A 26054-nucleotide genomic window follows, 5' to 3' on the forward strand; every position below is an offset into this window, starting at 1 on the left:
TTAAAATTTCTTAGTCTGTTTTCCAGAATGAGTCAATTTGAGTATGAACATTTTGAAAGTTTCTATTATTTGTAACTGAATCTTGTGTGTATGTAATGCATTGATTATACAAATGAACAAAGAAAATAGAATAACTGTAGCAACTTTTTTCACAAATTATCTTGAGTTTTTCTCTCAACAGAGGATCCCAAGCTTTAAAATTTTTCAACACACATCAATTAAAATGCCAGCTGCAAAGACATCCAGATTGTGCTAACGTGAAACAGTGGAAGGGTGGACCTGTGAAGATAGATCCCCTGGCTTTGGTGCAAGCCATTGAAAGATACCTTGTAGTTAGAGGTATTTATATCTTGATGTCTTGTACAGTGCCGTACAACCTGCTGGTGCTTAATATATTTAGAAATAACCAAAACAAATAAGATGTCATGTTAAAGTCTGCATAAATCTCTTATCAGAGCGCTATAAAAGTAAATGTCGGGGCAGTATTAAAAACAGAAGATAAATTTGTTCAGCTGTCTGGTTAGGCTTACTTGCTTTGTAGCTGTCTAGGTTCTCTCTCCCTAGAAGCAAGATTTTGTTTTATCAGTACCAAATCTTGCATTGCATGTAGTGTATGGTGCTACAGCCTCTCAATCATCCCACAGGCTGATGCTGTCCTCCTATATATATGGTGTAGACCTTCCAGTGTTGGTGCTAAGACTGAACATGAGACTTACGTCTCCTAAACGTTAATTCTGTTTTAACATGTAGTTGATATTTTCAAACTGATGAATCTCTGGAAACACAATGATATGGGATTAATATTTACATGTGTTATGAATAATCAGTTAAATTTCCTTATTCTGAAGTGCAATTAAGGACATGCAATTTGTCTTGGTAGGATATGGAAGAGTCAGAGAAGATGATGAGGACAGTGATGATGATGGATCCGATGAAGAAATAGATGAATCTTTGGTAAGTTGCTATTCTCTGTATAGAGTTGTATGGTGAGACTAAGGAACCTGCTTCTTAACCTGTATTTACTTTGCTTTTATTGAGGCTGCTCAGTTCTTAAATTCAGGGAATGTGAGGCACAGACTGCAGTTTTACATTGGAGATCACTTGCTGCCATATAATATGACTGTGTATCAAGCAGTTAGACAGTTCAGTTTACAAGCTGAAGAGGAGAGGGAATCCACAGATGATGAAAGCAACCCTTTGGGAAGAGCTGGAATTTGGACTAAGACACACACCATATGGTAAGCTGGGCAGAGAGCAGAGAAGAATCTCTCTCCAAATTTGTGTGTTTATGCTTTTTAAAGGGGCGTGTATATATTAGGCCCCAATACTGTTAAAGCATCTCTGTTGTAGGTAGCCTATAAGTCTGCTTTTTGATCACTGAGCACCTTGATGGAAAAATACTTACTTTGTAGGACCTATATACCAAATGCTGATTAGCAACAGTTAACATTCTTGGACTATGTCAGTCCCAGCTGATGGGGATGAATTGTTTGGAAATACAAAAATAAAAGGGGGCTTCTCAAATGAAAGAAGCTAAATTAGGGGAAATATTATTTTATCAACCTTGAATAATTACAAACAATAGAGGAAAAATAGCCTGCTTCTCAAGGAACATTTTTGTGAGGCTTGCAAGTATTAATTGGTTTGGTAAAGCATAACAAAAAATGCCAGACAGGTGTGTTTTCTTTTAGTTTTTGTTTTGATTAAGGAATCTTCTGGTTATCCAGCCACATTGGGTATCATTTGCATTGTCTCACTTAAAGCTGTAAGTTCCTCGAGGCAAAGGGCAGTCTTCTCTGTATGATTGGTACTGCATGTAGCACACTGATATTCAACAGTGTCTTTATAACTGTTTGCACCTATAGTGCATCGCAAAGTATGAAAGTGATCAAGAACAAAGAACATGTTTTAGACTGAGTGCACTTCCTCTCTTTGCCCCTCTCATACAATACATGAAGTTGGCCATTTGTTTACTACTTCCTTTCCCCTTTGCCCACCCCAATATGTTCTATTTTCCGTTATCTTCCAACATTTGCACTTGGTGGCTCCACTAAATGTCTTCTTTGTTACTGCTTAAACTTTGCCATTGAAATGAAATTCTGGTAACCTGAGTGAATCTATCGTTAAACGGTTGTTTTATTTTCAGATCTGTTGTATTCCAGAACCATATTAATAAATGCTTCACAATTTTTAGGTACAAACCAGTGCGAGAGGATGAAGATGGTAACAAGGACTCTGTTGGTGGTAAAAGAGGAAGGGCACAAACTGCTCCCACAAAAACTTCCCCTAGAAATTCAAAAAAGCATGATGAGTTGTGGCATGGTAAGTGTTTGTCATGGAGGGGATATGTAGGATCATGTGTGACAAAGAAAAAATATTTTCTGTTTTGTATACCTTTAATAAAGAATCTCTATATATACTTCCTGAATTACAATTCAGTTTATAGTCAGGTTTTGTTTTGAGTAACGGATATTAAAAAACGAATAGAGTGCATATCCAAGAAGCTAAAGTTCAAACTGATAGAAGCGTAACTCATTAATCAACTAATTTGTTAGACAATAGAAATGATCTAGTTTTTTCTCTCCCTAGATGGTGTGTGCCCTTCAGTGTCAAATCCTTTAGAAGTTTACCTTGTATTTACACCGCCTGAAAATATAACATTTGAAGACCCCTCATTAGATGTTATCCTCCTTTTGAGAGTTTTACATGCTATCAGTCGATATTGGTATTACCTGTATGAAGTGAGTAATACATTTAATCACTTGGAAGTCTTTCTGTAAATCTGTAGACAACTGTCATTGCTAAAGGTATTGAGACAATACACAAATAAACTTTTTCAAAATGGTAAAAACATTACTCTGCTGTAACTAGGTAAAAATCAGAGTGTTGAATGTTAGAGAATCCTTTTAGTGTAAGGTGTGGAGTACAAAAACTCTTACAAAACTACAAAAATACAGCTGCAAATTTAGGATAATAGAACTAAATATATTGCTATTTCCTTATTTAAGGAATGTGTCTAAAATTTTTAATGCCCACCTCTAATTTAAATAGAATTTGAACACTTACTTGTTATCTGTACATCAGATAGGTGCTGAGACAAAAACAGTGTTTGAGAACATCCCTAATAATCCCTTTATCCATGAAGTGATGGAATATCACAGGTCTGATGCCCTCCACCCCCTGAATTTACCCTCTGTTGCTTTTGGTGATGGCTTTTGACTACTAGAGGGTTTTGTGATATCCAGTCAAACTCGTTGGTGTTCTCGTCTAAAAAGTCGTCAAATCTCCTCCTTTTCCCTCCAAACCAAAAGAGCAATACTTCTGAAGAGGGATGAAGGAAGTGAACAGTGGAGGTTCTTTGGACCTCAGGTTGATCAGTCTTGGTAAGAACAGACACAGTAAAAGATCTCAAAGCATTTCCCCCCCCCACCCCCGCCAAAAAAAAAAAAAAAAAAAAGAAAGAAAGCAATGAGTAATTAAAAAGAAATTGTAAAAAAAAGAGTTGGTATCTTTTTGAATTCCAGTGCTTTTCTAAATAGAAGCACACTGTCTCTTGATCTCACAGAATGCAGTTTGCAAGGAGATTATTCCCACCACGGAATTTATCAACAGTAAACTGACAGCAAAAGCTAACAGGCAGCTTCAGGATCCTTTGGTAATCATGACAGGAAACATACCAACTTGGCTGACAGAGCTTGGAAAAACATGGTATGAAATGGCTGGCTTTCTACAACCCTTAATACTTGACTTTGGTTTAATAAATCACTTTGTACTTTTACAGCTCAGTTATTCCCTCTTATACAGCATACATTGCTGTGTATCTCTAAAGAGTGAGAATGGTATTTATAGAGGTACAGGAGACTTCTCGGGTAACATGGTGATATATGGTTGATTCCCAGCATGTAGTATTGAATGACTTAAATCATATTAATGTATTTAAACAAACTTGGATTGATTCCAATTGTCAATGATAGTTGTGTGCACATTTTTAGGTTACTATTCCTAGGCTAGTGTTCTTGAAAACTTCAGCCATGTGATGACAAGTGTAAGGCAAAAGAGCCCATATTTGGCTCCTATTTGATATTTAATGCATTATTTGGGACATATTTCTGTATTCTTTCCCTGCTCTAGGCTCAGTCAAATCATTAGGATAGATCCTTTTATTTTCATGGCATTTTCACTTTTATTCCACAGTACCTTTAAGCTCTGAGGAGCACCAGGAAGTTAAACCCTGCATGTCAGTCAAATGCCCTAAACTGATTTTAAAATATTTTGAGAAGGAAATAACTAGAGAAAAATCCATTAAGTTGCAGTTCATAGGGCAATGTGTAATTTTACAGTAAAAAGAAAATACTGTATCTAAACCACTATTTGAAAACCAGTCCGTGTTCAGAGTTAGGGTTAAGCTAAAGAAATCCAAACAGTTGAAAGTATATGGCTAGCTAAATACCTTTAACTCTGTCCCTGTAATAATAAACGGGAACAGAAGCAACCTTCTCTGTTCATAACCAGTGACAACAAAAACTGGAATCTGAATCATATAACAGTCTTATTTTAGCCTTTTTTAATTATTTTTTTAACACAGTCCTCGAAGTAGGTTTGAAATTTCTGACTGACATAAACGAAAATAATCTTTCCCCATTCCCTATGTTCCATAGACATGAATTATTGAAGTAAATCAAACTCAAAGCGCATGCGTGTGTGTGTGTGTGTGTGTGTGTTTAAAAAAAACCTAGGTCTAGATTATAAAATGGAAAGTAAATCCGAAAGATAGTGGAAGACTAAGCCTACTCTTACAAATAATTTAACATATACCTCTTAATACTACTCGCCTTGTAGGTTCTGAAAGATGAGTTGTAATGTCTTCTGCATATTTTTGTCTTCCACAAACTGCACATTTCTTAAAGCCCCCCCTGAAAAATGAGGAAGTAGCAGTGGGCAATGATATAGTTGGTGCACCAATGAAGTGGCTTTCTAAATTAAGACATCCAGAACCTTGGGCTGTGGGCTTTTAAAGTCCTTGATTTGAAAATATTACTTGAAAAATAGGTATTAAGGAACTAAGAGGGATCAGTACCATTAAGTGTACATCTTTGTTGTTTTCAAATATTTAGGTATAACCTTCACTCTGAATTTTCTAGATTTCTAATGGTTGCTTTTTAAAATCTTTGCAAAGTTTTTACTCTTAAATACCTGATCTCAAGCTTAGTCTCTTCTGTTCTCAGAAGTACCCTTTACACTAGGAAAAGTATCCTCTAAGGGGTGATACAACTGACCTAACTCTCCAGTTTCAGGCATTATGAAACCTCTGTTTAGTCTACTTAAATTCTCAAGACTACAGATTTCCGGTATAAACTAACCAATTCTAACTCTTCACAGCCCATTTTTCTTTCCATTTGACACCCGGCAAATGCTATTTTATGTAACTGCTTTTGATCGAGATCGAGCAATGCAGAGATTACTAGATACCAATCCAGAAATCAATCAGTCGGATTCTCAGGACAGCAGAGTGGCGCCGCGACTGGACAGGAAAAAAGTAAGTGTTATGCGAGAATCCATTTCACAAGGGAGTGAGTAATAGTAGTTTGCCATATGGATCATTCTTCCACAACTTCCAGTGAAGGGAGATCTTAGTGTTTGCTCAAAATGACACAATCTCAGTTGTACTAGTACATATCTCAAGTGGATTTTTGAGACAAGGGCCAGTTGTAGGGGTGGCACACTCCCAAAAGAATGAAGTGTATCCCAACTGAATATCTGCTATTGGGAAGCAGGGGTAGCTGGCACATGTTATGTAACAGCTCCCCAGCACATTTTGGATGTTTAAGGATTGCAGATATTGCCTGCCTGTGGAATGTAAACTTTGTTGTTGAAAATATGTTTGCCACCCCTGTAGATGCCTTGTATAGATGTGAGCACTTAAGGGTTCTATATTAGGCTTATCCTTGTTATATTCACCTGATTCAGTATTTTCTATTGATTCTGGAAAAGGCATATAAATGGTACACACCAGAAAAATATCCATATGCTTAAGTATTCAGTGTAATGCATTCTTGTACAGAGTATAACTATGAACCTAACACATGAGAAAACTGGTAGCCTTGGATATTTAACTCCCTCCTGAACAGCCACCAGACCGTAGTAGCTTATTGCCTGGACAACAGAGGAAGGAGACAAGATATCAGGAATATGGCTTACCTGGGTCACATCTTCTTCTTAAATAACATAGCTGGGAACTATCGGCAATAGCTTGTCCTATTAAGGTCATCCTTCCTTTGTAATCCATTCCATGTGGTGGAGGGCTTCTGTCAGCCTCATAAACTGCTAACCGAGTCCCAGCCCACTGGTGGTACCCCACTGACCTTTCCTTGTTCAAGGGTGAAGAGGGTGCTGAGTGGGTAACATGTCAGCTGATAATTTTTACTATGATGCCCCAGTCCTAGGGCTGAGACTTGAAACTTTTTCTGGTCCAGAGCAAGAATGCTCCCTTATAGTACATACTCCTACAATTTTAGGACTACCAGTTCGCATTTGACATGAAACAACTTTTAATTAGAATTTTATATAAATAGCTCACCACTGAATACAACTTCTTGCTTATATAAAGTTAATACATGTTTAAAAGCAAATTATTTTACTTAGAATCATAGAAATGTAGAGATGAAAGGGAATTTGAGGTCATCTAGTCCAGCCTTGTGTCCTGCTGAAGCAGGACCAAATAAATATAGACCATCCCTGACAGGTGCTTGTCCAACCTGTTTTTAAACCTTCAGTGACAAAGACTCCATGACCTCCCTTGAAACCTTCCTATTCTAGGGCTTAACTACCCTTATAGTAGGAAAAACTTTTCCTACTATCTAACCTAAATCTCCCTGGCTGCAGATTAAGCTCATTACTACTTGTCCTATCTTTAGTAGAACAGTTGATCACTATCCTGTTTTTATAAGAGCCCTGAACACATTTGAAGACTGTTATCAGGCCTTTTCTTCTCAAACTAAACATGCCCAGTTTTTAATCTTTCCTCATATGTCACATTTCCTAAACTTTTCATCATTTTTGTTGCTCATCTCCGGGCTCTCTATCTCTCTAATTTTGTCCATCTTTGAAGTGTGACGCCCAAAACTGGACACAGGACTCGAGCTGGAGTCTTACCAGTGCCAAGTAGAGTAGGACAGTTACGGCTCATGTCTTACACGTGACAATCTTGTTAATACACGCCAGAATTATTCGCTTTTTTTTTTTTGCCACTGCATCACATTTGTTGACTCTCTTATTCAATTTGTGATCTATTCTGAACCCAGATCCTTTTCAGCAGTACTATTCCGTAACCAGTTATGCCCCATTTTTGTATTTGTGCATTTAATTTTTATCTTCCTACATGCAGTATCTTTCACTGATGCCAGACTTGTTCTTCAGTCTGTTAAGGCCACTTTGAATTCTGTTCCTGTTCTCCAGAATGTTAGCAACCCTGCCCACCTTGGTGTCATTCTCCAATTTTATAAGCATACTCTGCTTCATTATGCAAGTCATCAATGAAAGTATTGAATAGTAACAGACTTGGGACAGACTCCTGTGGGAATCCACTAGATAAGTCTTCAATCTGACAGCAAACTATTGATAACTACTTTTTGAATGTCTCTCTTACCAGTTTTATACCTGCCTTGTCATAATTTAATCTGGACCATATTTCCCTGCTTTCATAATGAAACCAGATCACGTGGGACTGTGCCAAAAGCTTTACTACAATCAATATACATTGCAAACTTTCTCACTCCAAAATTTTGTTTCCTAGTGTTATAACTGCCTTGCTTGCTAAGGAATTGAGATTTGCAAAAATTAATTCTATTGCCTAAATGTCTCTAATGTGTAGCGCACTGTGAATAGAGAAGAGCTGTTGAAACAGGCAGAATCTGTGATGCAAGATCTAGGCAGTTCGAGAGCTATGTTGGAAATCCAGTATGAGAATGAAGTAAGTAATGGCTATGTGAATGCATTAACCCTTTTTAATGAATGGTCATACAAAAGCTGTAATTGCATTAGAATAACTTGGTCAGACTCTCTTCCATCCTACTACTGGCAGCTAAAAATTCCATCCACTGATGCATATCTACTTCTTCCAAATATGACTGGTTTCTTACTGTCCTCCGAATAGCTAAATTAAAAATACTTTTCAATTGCAAATGCACTGACTTAAGTTCAGCAGTCAGAAATGCATTCACTTTTTAAAGTTTGAAAAAATCTTACTCCAGCAAACACATGTACATGTCTCTAGTTTGGTCGCTAGGTGACTTAATAAATATTCTGTTTGGTCAGTATCCCTTTTCAGTGTATGAATTTTTGCTAGATTTCTGCAGGTTTATTAATAGTTTTTGATTATAGAAAGGCCTTTCCCTGGAGGAAGAAATTGTAATGAATATAACTGTTATATATTATTGCACAGCTCACACTTAAATTAATATTTTAATATTCATATTAATTGAATATTAATATTCAAATTTTTAAATGAAAAATTACCTTTTCTCTCTGAAGGTTGGCACAGGTCTAGGACCTACACTGGAGTTTTATGCACTTGTATCTCAGGAACTACAGAGAGCAGACTTAGGCCTCTGGAGAGGAGAAGAAGTAACTCTATCCAATCCAAAAGGTGACTGTTTTTCTGATTATCAATGTACTTTCAGCTGCTTCAGAAACTGACCTATGGGACTTCCAGGTTCTAATGCCTTAAAGTGTAATTCTATCCAAAACAGTGGTTGTCAAAGGTAACTTGTCATGGTTACTGGACTAGTTGCACTGCTGCCCCTTTTCAGTGATCTCTGAGTGGAACCCCTTCTGCCCGCGTGCCACCTCCCCCAAAATCAGGCCACATGGACCTTACATGGACCTTACAGCCACATGGACATCAACCATAACTAATCCAGCAGGAGAAACTGGAGTTGGCATTTTCAAGAAGAGATTTTCTCCAGGAGCCTGTGATCACATATATTTGAAGTGAGAAAGAAACCACTTCAAAACAAAGCATGATTTGTTTTGCCCAAAAGATACACGGCACTTAGAAGTGGATTTAAAATAAGAGACCTGAACATACATTCTGCTACCTAAGATTAATCTCTATCCAGAGCTCAAGTGGGTCTGGCTTCTTCCCCATCTGAGTTGAGAGAACCAGCCTACACTCCTAGCATTCTTTTCTGAGTGTCTCAATCAGACTGCCAACCTTTTTAACTGACCCATACTGAGGCCTCTCTACCCTCTTCTCCTCCCCCACCCCTTCTGCCTTGGGTAGCTTTTTAATTGTTAAGGTCTTTTGATCTTTTAGGGTCTCCTTTGATCCCAGGCTTAGCCTTGGGAAGAGTAAAATGTCCTAATCTGGATGGAGCCAGCTGTGTAACTTCTTCCCCCAGTTGATGGCCAAGCCATTGTTATCTTGACTCCTGTGAAGCTGGGTACCTAAGGCTATTTTGTCACCTTTCCTACTTGGCACCTCAGCCCTTTTACAGCCTTCTTTGGTAAAGTCCATGCGTTCAGGCAGGCAGCAATACACACTTGAACAGGGAAACAGTCACATATAATAATCATAAGAAATAATAGACATTTTCCCAGTTGGTCTTGGTCTCGAGCGGTTATTATCTTAAGACTTTTATGTTATGTAAGTACATTCATATGTTTAGAAATCTGGATGGAATGTTTAAACTTTGAGAAAATGAAGCAATAAAAATAAAGGGACACAGTCAGGGTAATCACTTATTAAAATTTCTGTGTTATGAATATGAACAGTGAAAATATTAAAATTCTAAACTTTTTGTTCAGCTTTGGCAAATAAAAACAAGTCCATTTCTATTTCAGTTTGTCCTGCAGTATTACAAGATTGTTTTTGTTTTTTGCTAGTGCTGCAAGGAATGGTTAAATTTGTAACTGATGGGGTGAAATAGAAATATCAACTGACATTTTTAACAACTTAAATTTTAGGCCCGAATGACTGGACTCTGTGCCTTTAACTCATTTTTTAAATGAAACAGCATTATGCAAGTACTGAACTTGCCCCCCACCCGTCTTTCTTTCCCCAACAGGAAGTCAAGAAGGCACAAAGTATATTCATAATCTCCAAGGCCTATTTGCTCTTCCTTTTGGTAGAACAGCTAAACCAGCTCACATTGCAAAGGTTAAAATGAAGTTCCGTTTTCTGGGAAAACTAATGGCTAAGGCGATCATGGATTTCAGATTGGTAAGAATGAAATTTGATTTTTATCTGAAGTAATATATAACAATATTTTCTGGAGGTTCCAATGTAGAACACTTACTGCTAGACTTTAGATTCAGGAAGACAAAGTTGGTAATGCTGCGAGTTTGATTATGGCATAATATTGAGAGAACCTGAATTTCAGCACTTTCAACACCAGTCAGTATTTTAAAATGAAGATGGGTGGTAATCTTGTTAGGGGGTCTCCTGAGTGACTCTAGCTCATCTTTCTCTGAAAGAGAAAGCACCTAATTTCTGTTTACATTGTGATTTTATCCCTTTGTGTATTTAGCCCAAAATTATATGGGGCTTGTGATATAGTAGCAAATGATGAAAATTCATACTTGCTTATCACTACCATACCTAGGTCTTTCAACATAACTCTGTCCTTTTATATTAAAATCGCCACTATAAATTTATCCCAAAGTACTATATATACTGTATGACAAACTACTCTCTACTAGTCCAAAAAATGTGTTGGAAAAGGTACTGCTCAGGGAATGAAACATCAAAACTTAAAGCTATTGAAACTGTAAATTGTTTTGCATTAACTATTAATTTAAAAACAATGCTGCTTTGGCTTCCAGGTGGACCTTCCCCTTGGCCTTCCTTTTTACAAATGGATGTTACGACAGGAAACTTCCTTAACTTCACACGACTTGTTTAATATTGATCCAGTGGTAGCTAGATCAGTGTATCATCTTGAAGATATAGTGAGACAGAAGAAAAGACTTGAACAGGACAAATCACAGGTAGGAAGGGAGGGTAATTTATATGAAGGGGAAAGGCCAACCTGGATTTTACATATTTCTGGATTTTTGCAAGCCATAGCTGACATAGAGTGAACATAAGTATCTTCTTATAAATACTTAATTGGTATATTCTTAATATGCTAATAAAAATTACTATTTTTTATCAGTATTACTATTCCTCTCATATCAATTTGAAGTCAAAGTTGTAAATAATTTGCTAGCAATGGGCAACCACCGTGACCTTTTTGTAAAGGTACAGACAAATCTACGTTGGATGATGTGGCATACAGTATATGGCAATGAGTGAATTCCTAGTCTTTTATTAGCAAAGAGTTTTCACCTCTAGGCACAGCCTGAATTGCATATAAGCACAATTATTAACTATGCATCACACTTCTGGGTTTTTTAAGAACACTGCTAAGAAATTTGGTATTATAGAGAAGGGTTTATTTGGGTAACCATTGTATGTTGGGCACTCCTCAGCAGCTCTGTAGACACATCAGGAAGATTATCCTTCCCCCGGTACAATCAAGACTTTTCACACGTTGAAGAAAAATGAATAAATTGAGACAAATGTCACATCATGTTTTTTGACGTTAGTCTGAGTTTCCTGATTTAGCAGAATCAGATACATGCACAAATTAAAATACCTGTCCAATACAAGGTCAAAAAGCCAGTACTGTATTGAATTCCTTAATTTTAAAACAGCCTTGATATTTGAGGCATGACATGATGAGAATTTCTTCACTTTGCTTCAAGCAAATTGTCCACATCTAATTTTTTGATCAAAGTGGGAGAAGCTACTTGTACTCAGGAAGAGCTTTGATACCTCAGTACAATTCCTAAAAGATAGCATACACAGAGGTAGCCAGGCTGCTTTTCAGAATTTTGCCAATGTTACCAGTTCTGCTCAGATGAGGTCTAGAAGATGTAGGGCTAATCTACACTAGAAGCGCTATATCGGCGCAGGTGTATGCTGACAGGAGAGCTCTCCTGTTGGCACAATAAATCCACCTCTGCAAGAGGCGATAGCTGTGTCGGTGGGAGAAGCTCTCCCACTGACATAGTGCTGTCCATGCTGGCGCTTAGGTTGGTGTAATTTACAGTGCTTTTTTGGATAGCTTATTCACACCTGAGTGACGGAAGTTATACCTAAGTAATGGTAGTGTAGACCTGGCCTTAGTTAAAATGCTGACAGCTTTGCCTATGCTAGCACTCCACTGGAACTGAGCTAGTGAAGTATTTGTGGGAAATATTTGGCAGAAGAGCGAAACATAGACCGGTCTTGTCTGCGTCTGAAGTTGAAGAGTTGCTTCAGTTCTTGCTTTAATGCCATGAAGTCTCTTTCAGTGTTCCCTTTAGTATTTGCTCTGATCATCTGAGTTTTGACGCTGTGTATTTTGATAAGTGATGGTTTAGTATTTGCTCTAAACTTCCCATCAAGACGTTAGTCTTACAAGTTCAGTCAGTAATTTAACGAGTTTTTATTTATTTTAATGAAAACCTTCACCAGGAAAATGTGGCTTTACTATGAATTTTTGGGTCTTTCCTGTCCCCTTCCATGTATCCAAGAGATCTGAGACTTTGAAGCCACTTCAGAACCCAAATATAAGTAAATACTTGCTTTGCTAAACTGCAGGATGTTTCTGGGAGCATGTATTTCAGTGGGATGGCTAGGGTGCTTTTGATAACTTTGCATATTGTCTATGCTAGGGAAACCTTCCAAAACTTTCCCAGTTACTAATAGCAGTTCCACTCCACTAGTGGCAACAATGTAATATAGATTGGCTGCTGGCTTGGTAAGCACCATGTTATCTAGCTCAGCTCAGATTCAGAGGCCAGTCTTCACTAGGGCTCCCAGTATTAATATTTGTGCAGCTGAGTTTTTGTTAGCAATAGTGTGAAAAATCTGTAAAACTTGACTGTCTTGTATACATTGAAGGGACCTATTCAGTCAAAGGCAATCTGCATCTCACTTGCAGAAGGGGAGCAATCATCTGAAAAAGCCCAATACCAACCTCCTGGAGGGGAGGGGAATAAACAGGGCCAACAGGGATAAGTGAGGATAATTAAGGGATGATGGCTGCAGTTGTCATTTTAGTATTTGCAATTTATGAAAATACTAGAGACTATTCAAGACAATTCACGTAACACTGAGTCCTCCTTTAAACAGAAGGCTGGTTTTAACCTTAACTATGGGAGGGCTCTACACATCCATCAGCAGCAGCATAGCAAACTCAGAGGTGTGAAGTGACCTATTCATCTCTGAGATTTCTCAGATGAAAGAACATCCAGTGGAGATGAATGCAGCCTGAAATAATAGCTCTGAGGGGATGTCTACACAGCAGAGAGAAACTGTCAGCTGGCTGTGCCAACTGACTCCAGCTTGCCAGGCTCTGGCTGTGGGGCTGTTTCATTGCAGTGTAGACTTTGGGCTCTGGCAGGAGGGGGGCTCTAGCACTCTTTCGCCCTGCAGGTCAGAACCTCATAGATGTGCAGGGCCCCCCAGAGCTTGGTGCACACACAAGGGCAGGAAGCAGAGCTCATACCCTCGGATCCCAGCTCAGATGGGGGTGGGAAGAGTGTAATGATGCTGGTTCTGGCAGGACACAACTGTGAGTGCCAGTTTAGGACAAATTGCTTAAAGCAGGACAGTTACAGCCAAACACTGGCGTTTTTCCATCTCTAAGGCAAACCAAACCAGACAGACAGAGGACTTTGGTTTTACCCCCTGGCTAACCACAAGTCACACAAGCAATTCCCTTAAGACACTCCAGTTTCCCAGTATCACCACCAGTGCCACTGGTTACAGGGACAAAATGGTTATGAAAACCAATACCCCAGTAAAAGAAAAAAGGTTCTCTTGATCCCAAAGGACCAAGCCCCAGACCCAGGTCAATATACAAATTAGGTCTTACCCACAAAACATTGTTGCCAGTTCTTTAGAATCAAAAATCTAAAGGCTTATTCATAAAAGGAAAAAGATCTAGATGAGAGCTAGAATTGGTTAAATGGAATCAATTATATACAGTAGTGGCAAAGTTCTTGGTTCAGGCTTGTAGCAGTGATAGAATAAACTGCAGGTTCAACTCAAGTCTCTGGAGTGCATCCACAGCTGGGATGGGTCATCAGTCCTTTGTTACAAACAGAAGCTCTAAACAAAGTCCCTCCAGAGATAAGAAGCAGGATTGAAGACAAGATGGAGGAGCTGCAGCAGCTTTTTATAATCTCTTGCCATGTGGTCTCTGCTTTCTTTGTCCCAAAGACCAGCTGTCCATCACATGGCATGGAAAAACCTCAGAGTTCTGTCCATAGGCATGTCCCTGCATGCCTTGCTGAGTCACAAGGTGTATCTGCCTTCTCTCAATGGACAGTTGTATAGCTGATCGTCCTTAATGGGCCATCAAGCAGGCTAGGCAGAGCTGACACCAACTTGTCTGGGGTGTCGCCCAGAAGCATAGCACAAGTTTGAACTACAGACAGTATAGAGCCAATACTTTAAATACAAAAATGATACATGCATATAGATAGCATAATCATAACCGGCAAACCGTAACCTTGTCTTAGACACCTTATTTGACCCCCTTTACACAAGATTTGGTGCCACTACAGGACCTTGGTTGCAACAATGATCTATACTGTCCCACATCATGTCAGTAATGTCACGGGGGGTAGGGTGGGGGAGTAGGGAAGGAGGCTCAGACCTCTCCAGAGCTTGGCTCATCTAAAGGAGGCAGGGAAAGGGTAGGGGGAGTTCAAGAAAGATGTTGATGAGTTGGAAAGGGTTCAGAGAAGAGCTGTGAGAATGATTAAAGGATTAGAAAATGTCTTGCTACATGACGGTAAAGATCCCTTCTGATCTTAGAATCTATGAACCTCTTTAGATGGGCTGTGAACTTTCAGATTGTGTTGCATACATGGGAGGGGAATGTAGGGCTGGCAGGCGCCCCTGTCACCTCCATGTCCCTCTTCTCGCTCCATGTCTCCCTTCCCAAACAACTGATCCACCCCAACTCTTCTCCTCCTATTACCACCTAATTTTTCCACCCAATCACCCTCCTCTCCCAGAGAGTATTTGCTTGTAATAGCTTTTCTTTCTTTCTTTTTTTTTCTTTTTTTTTTTTTTAATTTAAAGTAGAGATGCAGCCATATATTTCATGTGGGTGTGCACGCCATGTGCACTGGAGCCAGAAAACTTTGCCTAGCAGTATCCATAGGGTCAGTATCTGTGGCCACAGCCCCTCTTGTGGCAGTATAAGGGTGGTGCTGCCCCAACCGTCCGTTCCTTCTGACCAACCATGGCTAGAGTTGAAGGTCGCTGTGGTGTCTTCACCTCACACTTCCATTCTTTTTTTCTGGTAACTTTTCCTGTGTGTGTATATAGTAGTAGTACCTTAGGTTTGGTTAACTGTTAGTTTAGTGTTAATAGAGTAGTTGGCTGCCTGTGTGATGCCCTTCCCAGGGTTCAAGCATTGTCCATCCTGCATAGGGACCATCAACAATAGCAACCCCCACAGGAGGTGCTTGTTGCCTCTTGACGAGGACCACATTGAGGTGCTTCATCTGCAAGTTGCTCACAAAGAGGACTCAGGTGGCGAGAGACTTGCTGTTGAAACAGCACCTTCTGGAGCAGGCCATGAGGCCCACTTCAGCACCAAGGACCTCGTCTGACCAGCGGTAGCTTTCAGATCTGGCAAGTGATGCCACCCCACACTCTGGTTCTAGCGTTTTCCCACAAGAGGAAATGTCTTTTGCCCTCCTTTGATGTGGCAAGGAAGGAGGAGTGCTGACCGGCACTGTACTCCCTCCAGCACACAGGATGGAGCAGGTCAGTCCAGCTGCTCCTAGATACCACATGAAACCTAGCTACATTACCATTAGACAGAATTCCCCCAGGAGTAGAAAATACAGCAAGTCGCAAACAGCTCAGTGGTCTCTCTCAGTTCACTACCAGACCTCCATGAGACCAACCAAACCTTCAAGGAGGCCTAGATTTCGTAAGAACGGTCTGTCTTCCACAGTGAGATTGCAGTTGGTTACTACTTCCAAGTATTTGTTTTGATCGACTGGTCGAGGGTCACGAATTGCTCCCCTTTCTGGATCATATGCTGCACCAACCTGTCCTCCATCACTCCTGTGGGGACAGTCTTTCCCCTTTCCTACCTTTCGGGAGCTCATCACTTCAGACATGGATCGTAGAGGTGGCTTCATTAGGCTATTCCTTTCCTTTCAGTTCAGTTCCATCCACCCTTCCAACCCCTCTCCTCATCTCCTTTTTTTTTTTTTTTTCTTTTTCAGGGACCCTTCTCACAAAAGTCTCTTAAGACAGGAGGAACAATCCTTCCTACTCATGACTTGATTAAACCTGTTCCAGTAGACTTTGTAGGAAAAGACTTCCCCTCAAGATACTTCCCAGATTGGACTTCAGGAATGCCTTTGTCCTCTTCCAACAGTTAAGAATGGCAACATTGGCAGCACTAATTCCCTCTTTAGATCCTGGGTACTAGTTCATCTCCCTTGACTTCCAGGATGCATGCTTTCATATGCTATACATCCTTCCCGCAGATGTTTCCTACAATTCATCGTTGGCAAGGACCACTACCAATTCCAGGTCCCACCCTTCAGCCTTTAAACTGCCCCAATGGTCTTTAAAAAGCTCTTCTCAGATGTTGTAGCCCATCTTCATCAGATGGGAATAATCATATTTCCTTTCCTGGACAGCTGGCTCATCAAGGGTCACTGTCTTTTTCTCAAGAAGCAGTCAGCAATCAACAAGGCCCCAATCCCCTTTCCACTTTTTGGGCTTTCACCTCAACATAGAAAAATCTAGAGTCATACCTTTACAGTGAATAGACTTAATTAGAGCCACTCTAGACTCCGTTACTGGCAAAGCATGCCTGCCCATGGAGAAGCTTGCTATACTGTCCAGCCTCATTGCCAGGCTACAAGAGCCCACAAACCACAGCAAGGGCTTGCCTTTGACTTCTGGACAACATGGCAGTGCGTATTTGTAATATTCCTGTCAAAACTATACTTCTGATGTCTTAAAGCCTGGCTTAGGTCTGTCTGCATCCCCAACAAGCACTCTAACTATCCAGGTACGTGTTACCACAGATGGTTCTTCACTTCAAGTGGTGGAAGGGATACTCAAAAGCTGTGTAGGAATTCTACTCTCGTGTCCATCCTGCACAAAGATAATCGCCACAGATGCCTCCCTGTGAGGCTGTGGTGCCCATTTTCAGGACTTCACAGCCCAGGGCAAGTGTTTCACTCCCGCTGCCCCAGGAACATCTCTCCGTATCAAAATTATAAAAATCACCAAGGAGGAGCAAGATCCCAGTACTTAGGCACAGGCAACATAAAACTCTAGAATTGGTGCATATTCCACCAGATAGTAGTTTATCTACCAAGGCTACAGAACAACATAGTGAACTCCCTAAGCAGGTATTTCTGTCACCACATAATTCAGCTCCCATTTATGGTTGTATTTCAGAAGATTCGGCTCAGGCAGGGCTCCCTAGAGAACTTTATTTGCATCGGTGTCCAGTGCAAAGAGCCAACACTTCTGCTGAGGGGCTGCAATTTGTTGGGAAATGCTGTCTGCTCACCTCCAAAACCATTGTTGTTCAATGTCTTGAAGTTGAAGTGAGAGATCTGTAGCCATCCTCCTAATGCCATCATGGCCACAACAAGGAAAACTTACCTCCAGAAGTGAAGTTATTTTCAAGCCTAGTGTGTGGAACAATCTGTCTCTTGAGTCTGTCCTCATGTACATTCTTGATTATCTGCTATATTTTGAAAACTATTGGTTTATTACTTAGCTAAATTATGGTCCACCTGGCTGCCATTACAGCCTTTCAGTTACACTCCCCCCTCTCCCACATTAAGGGATTTTCAGTCTTTACTCACCCGACTACTGCAAGGATTAATCTTTTGTCCAAGAACCAACTCCACCATGGGGCCTTAAGACATCATTTCTCATAACCATCATCTTGGCCAGAAGGATAGGTAAATTAGAAGGTCCTCTGTCTGCTCCACTGTATACAGTGTTCTGTGTGAGTGATAAGGTGACATTACGTCCCCATCCTTGCTTTCTACCTAAAGTTGCATCCATTTCACATTAAGCAGGATGTTCATTTACTGGTGTCTTGCTCCAAGCCTTGCTTCTTAGAGAGGAAGCCAGTTTCCACACACTTGATATAAGAGCTCTTGCCTTTTACCTCAACAGGAATAATCTCTTCAGGGCTTCTCTCAGACTCTATTTCCATCATGGAAAGAATGAAAGACCACCCAAAAACTGTCTGAGTTTTGGGATGCATCTTGACTTGTAATGATGCCTTGAAGGTACGTCCTCCACCTTTTGGTGACGACCATTCCATCAGACTTCCGTGTAGCTTTGTGGCCTTACTGAAGAACATATCGACCTCAGGCGATGAAGTGAGCTGTAGCTCATGAAAGCTTATGCTCAAATAAATCTGTTAGTCTCTAAGGTGCCACATGTCCTCCTTATATCTATCTCAGACACTTACAAGGCCACCAGCTGGCTTTTGGTGTACACATTTTCCCAGCACTAGGCTATCGTGCATGCTTCTAGAGCAGATGCAGTCTTTGTTGATATCAGATGTGACGTGTATATCTCTTTTTAGGTGTATGCTTAATAGTGCCTCAAGGGGAAAAGCTGTTAAACAAGCATCACCATCTCAGTGCCACATGTCAGAAAGTACATGAGCCAGTAATACTGTAGTAGTGTTTTGATACTTCCAGAGATAAGTTAACAAGCCATTTTTCTTCTACACAGTAGTGCATAGCCTTTATTTTAAAGGTGTCAATAAAATTAATGCTAGCAAAACCTACTAGTGATGGAGTTATAGTTTGAGAAACCTGTAGTCATTTAGCCTTAGTCTGCTTGTGTTATGAGCGAGAGGTGTGATTCTCAGCTCTCCTGCACATATGCTAGCTCTCATCTGGGCTGGTATGCTAAAAATAGTAGCACAGCCACAGGAGAGCAGCATGGGCTATTCTCCTCAAGTATAAACCCACCTCAGCCTCATGGTACTTGGACAGCTAGCCTGTGCTGCAGCTGTGGTAGATGCCATTATTTTTAGCATGATAGCTCAGATGAGACCAAGTTCCAGTTTGTCTGTGTGATCTTGGAATCACACATCTCTCTTATAGGACAGACATATGCTTAAATAACAGATTTAAAGGTGAACTGAAGCGCTTCCTGCACTGCTTTAGATGTTAGTCATACCATCAATTGTTGAAAGAAACTCAGGAGAGTGCACTTGGGTCTAGTCAAATAAGTAAAGGTGGAAATGACTTGCAGCTGTGATGTCTTGTTTCAAAATGTGTAGGTCTATGCACATTCTGTTAACTTAAAATTTTAAACAGTTTTTACTAATTTAAAACTTGTTTAGTTCACTTTAAAGGATTTTTTTACACCAGGACTTCCTTATCTTTTGCAAGAAAAGTCCCTATTAAGCTTTGAGTACCCAAAATGCTAAGCTTTTATTGGGCTACTTAGTTACGTTTTCCTTGTAATGCAGCAAAGGCTCCTCCTGTGTTCCTTGTGAAACTCTTTATGGAAACCCATAGTGTAATCTGTTAATTTGCAGATTTATGGAAATATTCATATTCAGTTTTGTTTGCACATGTCCTTCACAATATGTGTATTCTTAGACTTCTGTGGATTTCTTCACTATCAACCGTAAATATCAACAACATTCTATTGAGGAGAATTGTGGTAGACTTTTCACATGTGTACTCATTTTTAGAATCTACAAACTTACCTATTCCTCACATTTTGAAAGGTTTCTTTAAAAAACATACTTTGATGCCACTTAGTTGCCAATAAGTTGGCAGCAAATTTGTTCCCCAACTCCCAATAGCAGCTAGTAGTAGTCATTTTGACTACTGAGTTATGATCATGTATTGCCATGCACATGAGAACTTACTATTAGATGCAGAAGTTTGTCTCTTCTCTCCCCCATTTAATTTCCCAACAGTAAAAAGATTGAAAATAGTATGTATGCAGTATTATAGCTCTCATTTACTGTAACACATGTCTCATCAGAAAATCAGTGTAATTCTTGGTGTTTAAGTTGATGGCTTCTACTCTTTTAGGCTCAGTTTTTTAGTCTGCGTTAAAACAAAGCCCGGTTTGTTTTGTTTTTTCACACCAACCTTTACTAGCTGTCTGATTCTGCTTTGAAGTAAAGTAACTCCAGAAACATCAGCAAAACTATGCTTGTTCACAGTCAAGGCATATGTTATTGACTATCTTGATTAGTTAACTTGTTTTATATACATTAAAAGTTAAGATTAAAGGGGAACAAAAAGTACTGTAATCTGTAGCTGATCTGTTTCAATAACTGGTCTGCAATGAGTATTATGTATTTAGTAACCAATATTACATGTGTTAGAATGCTAAATAATTTGTTGATAAACTAATGTAAGTGACTGAATTATTCACTGGCTTTCATTTTCAATTTTTTTTAGACCAAAGAAAGTTTACAGTATGCATTGGAGACCCTCAATATGAATGGCTGCTCAGTGGAAGATCTAGGGCTGGATTTCACATTACCTGGGTTTCCCAATATAGAGCTGAAAAAAGGGGGAAAAGATATACCTGTCACCATCCACAATTTAGAAGAGTATCTCAGAGTACGTAAAAGCAAAGCTGTAATTTTTTTTTAATCACATAACTCTCTTTCTGTCTTATAGTTAGTTCAAAGTAGTTTATTTTAAGATGCTTGTTTTTTGCAAATTGGTCATAGCAGTAGTACTTTTCAGCTGGTTGCTTCTGTTTGTCTGAAGGCCCTGGTAAGAAATTAGAACAAATACTTTGAGTCTTTGTAATATACAACTCGACTGTAGAAGAATCTGTTCCTTAAGGTTTCAGAAAACTTATTTTGTATCCATGGCAAATGTAGTCCTAAATGGCATGATTTTTCACTGGGAGCCATGGGTTCTTAGCACCTCTGAAAACAGAGCCAGAAATTACTGGGCCAAGTATTGAACCAATACTTTGGACTAGTAGTGCAAAACACTGCTACACAAGATTATTGGCTTCTGAAATTACTTTGGGACTCTACCTCTGCAAGCCAGACGGTATGTGGAAGGTGAGAGTCTTCAGAATTCTGCTTGAATCACTTTTTTGTCCACCCTAGCAACTGGTTTTATAAAATCTTGAGTGCTATTTTTCTTGACACCTTTAACTTATGTCTTTGTTCACTTCAGAACTCGCTTCCACAGAATATTCCAGATGGTAATAAATGGTAGTAGATCAGGGCTGGGCAAACTTTTTGGCCTGAGGGCCACATCTGGGTGGGGGAAACTGCTTGCAGGGCCATGAATATAGGGCTGGGGCAGGGGGTTGGGATGCGGGAGGGGGTGCAGTGTGCAGGAAGAGGCCCAGGGCAAGGGGTTAGGGCAAAGGAGGGGTGCGGGATGTATGAGGGGGCTCAGGGAAGGGGGTTGGGGTATAGGAGGGGGTGCACAGTGCAGGAGGGGGCTCAGGGCAATGGTGCACGGGGGGTTCGGCAGGGGCTAAGGGCAGGGGTGCAGAGTGTGGCATGGGGCTGGGGTACAGGCAGGGGGCTCAGGGCAGGGAGTTGGGGTGCAGAAGGGGTTTGGCTCCTGCCCGGTGCTGCTTACCTGGAGCGACTCCGGGGTGGCAGCGGCGTGCACTGGGGCCAGGGCAGGCTCCCTGCCTGCCCTGGCCCCAGCCCTGTGCCTCTCCAGGAAGCAGCTGGCCTTGCAGTCCCTGGCTCCGCACACTGCCCTTGCCTGTGGGTACCTCCCCCAAAGCTCCTATTGGCCGCGGTTCCCTGTTCCCGGCCAATGGGAGCTTCGGGGGAGGTACCCACAAGCAAGGGCAGTGCTCTCAGCCCTCTGCCTCCCCTCCCCCAGGGGCCGCAGGGACACGGTGCTGGCCACTTCCGGGAGAGGCGCGGGGCCCGCAGCACCATAGGGGTGGCAATTCCATGGGCCAGATCCAAAGCCCTGGGGGGCTGGATCTGGCCCGCAGGCCATAGTTTGCCCACCCCTATAGTAGATAGAACGCCCCCAATTTCCTACTGCACAAACCAAAGTAAACTTGCAACTTTTAATAAGCAATATCATAAATGCTGTGGTGATCAGTTTCCAGCACTTAGAAAATTTAGTACTGGGACTTCTGCCTGATCATGTAAGTAGTCAAGTTTTCTGCTCCCATACATTTTGAGTCTGAGTGCTTTGGCCATATGCATGCCACCCCATGCATTTGAGTTCAGATTCTTTTAATCAGCAGTGTCCCACTGAGGGCTGCACTTGTACCCCAAGTGTCCTCGTGCCTCACACAGATGGTGAAGCAACACTAACTGCTCCTCAGTTCCTTCTCACCACCCATGACTCAGTCACAACCCTGCAGTCTGAGCCTTTTTGCTCACTGTGTGCCTTATCACTCTGTGTAAATAGGAGTAGTTCTAGCGATTCCATATGTCCACTCCACTGTAATTTTGTATGTGCCTTATGCACAGTTTTCAGAGAATGTTTTCCTTCACATTAGGGTGGCTTGAGCGCCCTTTGCCGTTGCACACCACTGCATGCCAGTATAGGAGGATGAAACTGCCCCCAGCTCCTTCTTACTGCCAGTGCGGGTTGTTGCAGCACTTTCAGTCTTTCTATCACAGGTTTATTTCCCTCATTCTTTGTATACAGCTTGTTTGTTTAGTAGTGGTTAGATACAGAGTATAGTTAATCTTAGTGATAGGTTTCAACATTTAGGTCCCTTTTGGGCCAAATTTGATTACCTGGACCAGAACTGGAGCCATGTTTTGCTCTCCAGGGTTTAAGTCCTGCTGGTTGAGCGCCAGGCTGATGCCAGTCAGTGACCATATCCCAGCTGTCTAAATTGTTTGGAGTGCCACATCAGTGACGAGCGTCACATTTGTAGAGGGTTTAAGCCTCACTCTAAAAAAGAGCAGCGAGACTTAAATGTTTCCTTTATGGAGATGGCACTTCGCCTCCATTGGAGCAGTCATGTTCAGAGCAAACTCCAAAAGTAGCACCATCAGTACAGAGTGCATCTCCCAAGATGTCTTTAGCACCGCATTCTATGTCTCTGATAGTGAAGAGATGTAGACCTCATTCAGCAAGACCTTAGGTACTGGGGCCACCTAGAAGCAAGGACACCAGGGGGGACTCTGAAGGGAAGTGTTCCCCAAGAGTTCCTCTGCTAAAAAGGGGCTCATAGACTCCAGAACCTATACCAGGTCAGTCACAGCTGACCCCTGAAGTCGCTATACAAAGACACTAAACTCAAGACCCAATTCTGGTACTGACAATGCCAAAGATGTGTGCTTCCTCCAGAGAACTGCTTGATCTTCTGGTACTGGTATCTCCTGTGGTACAGGAAGGGTTTTGGCTGGTATCAGAAACTAATTCCCACACTAGCTCTGCAACAGCATGCAGTACCTAAAGAGGCCAGTACATTTCAGGGGAAAGCCTGGTACCACCATTCCCGAGTTTTACTTTACCGGTCTCCTGTCCACACAGATTCTGCTCCACCGCTATTGCAGGACTTTGAGCCATCTTTACTGGATTCGTAACTGGGGTCTTGTGTCACATACTAAAGGGGAAGCTTATCCTCCATCAGTATGGTCCATGGATGTCACAGCAGTCTCAGCACTGGCCACATTGCAAGGGGCAATGGCCTGCGCAACAATGGAGCCCACCACTACATCAGTGGCTTTTATAGACACAGTTGGCTTGCCTCCCCTCACCTTTGAGTTGACTTTCAAGGGTGCACAAGATCATCAGCGCCACAGACAGCATTCTCAGATGCCCAGGACAGGTACTAAGCAGCTGCAGGTTACTCAAACAGTTCCTCCATCATCAGAGGCAGATTAGTCATTGCCTCAGTGACCTAGTGCATGGTCTTCCTCAAGACCATATGAGGCTGTAGAGATGAGCGATTCACCACCACTGGAGGATTACAGGCTTATCAATAACTTCTTAAGAGTGGCTTTGGTGCTAAACATTCAAGTAGAAGAGATCTGTGAGAAATCCAACAAGCTAGTGGACATGTTAGCCTCTCTGGGGCCCTCCAGAATGGCACTACTGACTGAGCAATTGTGGATCCACTCAAAACACTTTGGCAGACCCCTTCTTCCATATGGCTAAATGGACAGAGGGGAAATACTAGTCCCTCCTAAGGGTTTAGAATAACTCTGTACTCTCACCTGCCCCCAAGCTCTTTGGTGGTGGCAGCTGTTAATGAGTGTGAGAGACAGGGCACCAAGTGTTGACACCAAAGGGTAGTAAAGAATCAGAGGCTGGATTTGTTTGGTTATAAACCTTTTATTTGTCGGGAGACCTACAACTTAGAATTGCGAATCAGCAAGTTCTCCTAAGTTGCTACAATTTGTCCCTATGGGAAAACATCCTGAAGTTTAAATATGAGGCTACTGGAGGACTCCAGGCAGGAGTTCATTCTGATGGTAGAGGAGGGTAAGTGGTGGCTTGGACTCAGCAGCTCAGTCCATGGTATCTGTTCTATGAGGAGGTGCTCATAAATGCAGTCTTCCAGTCTCCCTGCTGAAATACAGCAGACCATCCTAGACTTGTTCTTTGAGAGTCCTCTCATCTTTTTGGAAAAGATGCACAATAGGCTACATAGCCTGAAAGATTCCAGAGCAACACTGAAGTCACTTGGAATCTTTACACCAGCAACAAAGAGGAAGCCGTTCCGGCCCCAGCAGGCTCACAGAGCTTAATACCTCAGCCCCAAGACCTGCTGAGAAGAAAGGGCAGGAATTACAGGCAGTGACCATCTTCCTCCCTCCTCTGCAACAGTAGGTTCCTCTCGACTAGCAGTCCAGTCCAATCATGCATTTTGATACAAGTAACTACAAGTGCATCTGTTCCTATCCATATCTTTGCCAGTCATCTATCCCACTTCCTTTGTGTTTGGACTCCTATCATATGGGAATGGAGAGTCTTAAGCCCAGTGGACCTAGGGTATTTTCTTCAGTTTGTTTCTATCCCTTCTTCCCACCACCCTTCCCTGACCCTCTTTAGGGACCACTCTCACTAGATGGTTCTTGGAGGTCCAGTCTCTCCTTCTAGTAGGTGCTATAGAGGATGTTCCTCTGTTCTTTTTTTCTTCTTCTTTTTTTTTTGGGGGGGGGTGTTATTCCCAAAGCAAAATCTGGTCTCAGACGTATTTTGGATCAAAGAGTTAAACAAGAAACTGAAGAAAATAAAGTTTTTTGTATTCCCAGGAATAGGGCAACTAGTATGTTGCCCTTGACTTAAAGGATGCTTACATCCATATAGTGACCTATCCGGATCACTGGAAGCTTCTCAGGCTCATAGTGAATGGAATCCACTATCAATTCACAGTACTTCCGTTCCATTTATCAGCAGCCCCTTGCATTTTCACAAAGTATATGGAGCCAGTAGATGCATATCTGTGGAGATTGCCCGGATGACTGGCTGGTGAGAGGCTGGTCTGAGTATCAAGTACTGTCCAACATGACCATCATTCATTCCAGCTTCAGTGCCCTGGAGCTGTTACTCAGTCTGGCTGAAACAATTCTAAAACCTCCACAAAGAATAGAGTTTTTTGGAGCATTCTTGGGTGCTATGGAAGCCGGTGCATTTCTGCCCCAGTCAAGGTTTCAAATGCTCCGAGATCTGATCTTGGATCCAAAAGCACATCCCATTACCACAGTGCACCCTTGCCTCAGACTTCTGGGGCACATAGCAGCATGGCAGCATGTACCTACTTAATACAGCATGCCAGAGTACACCTCAGAAGGCTTCAAGGAGGGTTAGCATCAGTGAATGCCCCCTATCGACATCTAGACAGTGTTTTGCATTCCAGAGGTAACTTTGTCCTTTTTGGACTGGGGGACAAACTTTCAAACATTTGTGTGGGAGTTCCTTTTGTGTCTTCGCAACCAATGTTCATGTTGGTCACAGATGCTTCGTTCCTTGGTTGCGGGGCATGCATCAAAACCCTGCAAACTCAAGGGCTGTGGTCTTCCCAGGATCTGAGGACTCTTATAAATGTTAGGGAGCTA

The 26054-nt window shown here is 41.4% G+C and overlaps 1 protein-coding gene across 11 annotated transcripts in view; it reads left to right on the forward strand.

Annotated features, from left to right (window-relative positions):
• TRIP12 (thyroid hormone receptor interactor 12) overlaps positions 1 to 26054 on the forward strand; it is a 152733-nt gene that overhangs the window by 117909 nt on the left and 8770 nt on the right. For 5 of the 11 annotated variants that reach the window (XM_037908807.2, XM_043521918.1, XM_037908808.2 and 2 more), the window contains 12 exons: positions 182 to 339; positions 881 to 954; positions 1039 to 1238; positions 2195 to 2322; positions 2590 to 2741; positions 3566 to 3708; positions 5380 to 5536; positions 7871 to 7969; positions 8530 to 8644; positions 10065 to 10219; positions 10822 to 10986; positions 20485 to 20649. In XM_037908807.2, coding sequence (XP_037764735.1) covers positions 182 to 339; positions 881 to 954; positions 1039 to 1238; positions 2195 to 2322; positions 2590 to 2741; positions 3566 to 3708; positions 5380 to 5536; positions 7871 to 7969; positions 8530 to 8644; positions 10065 to 10219; positions 10822 to 10986; positions 20485 to 20649 — 1711 coding nt within the window. Of the gene's footprint in view, positions 1 to 166; positions 340 to 880; positions 955 to 1038; positions 1239 to 2194; positions 2323 to 2589; positions 2742 to 3565; positions 3709 to 5379; positions 5537 to 7870; positions 7970 to 8529; positions 8645 to 10064; positions 10220 to 10821; positions 10987 to 18214; positions 18331 to 20484; positions 20650 to 26054 lie in introns of those variants that run through there. The other 6 variants (XM_027817368.3, XM_043521917.1, XM_027817370.3 and 3 more) reach the window with 2 other exon arrangements.

This window comes from Chelonia mydas, chromosome 9 (genome assembly GCF_015237465.2).
Source record: "Chelonia mydas isolate rCheMyd1 chromosome 9, rCheMyd1.pri.v2, whole genome shotgun sequence".
NCBI lineage: Eukaryota > Metazoa > Chordata > Testudines > Cheloniidae > Chelonia > Chelonia mydas.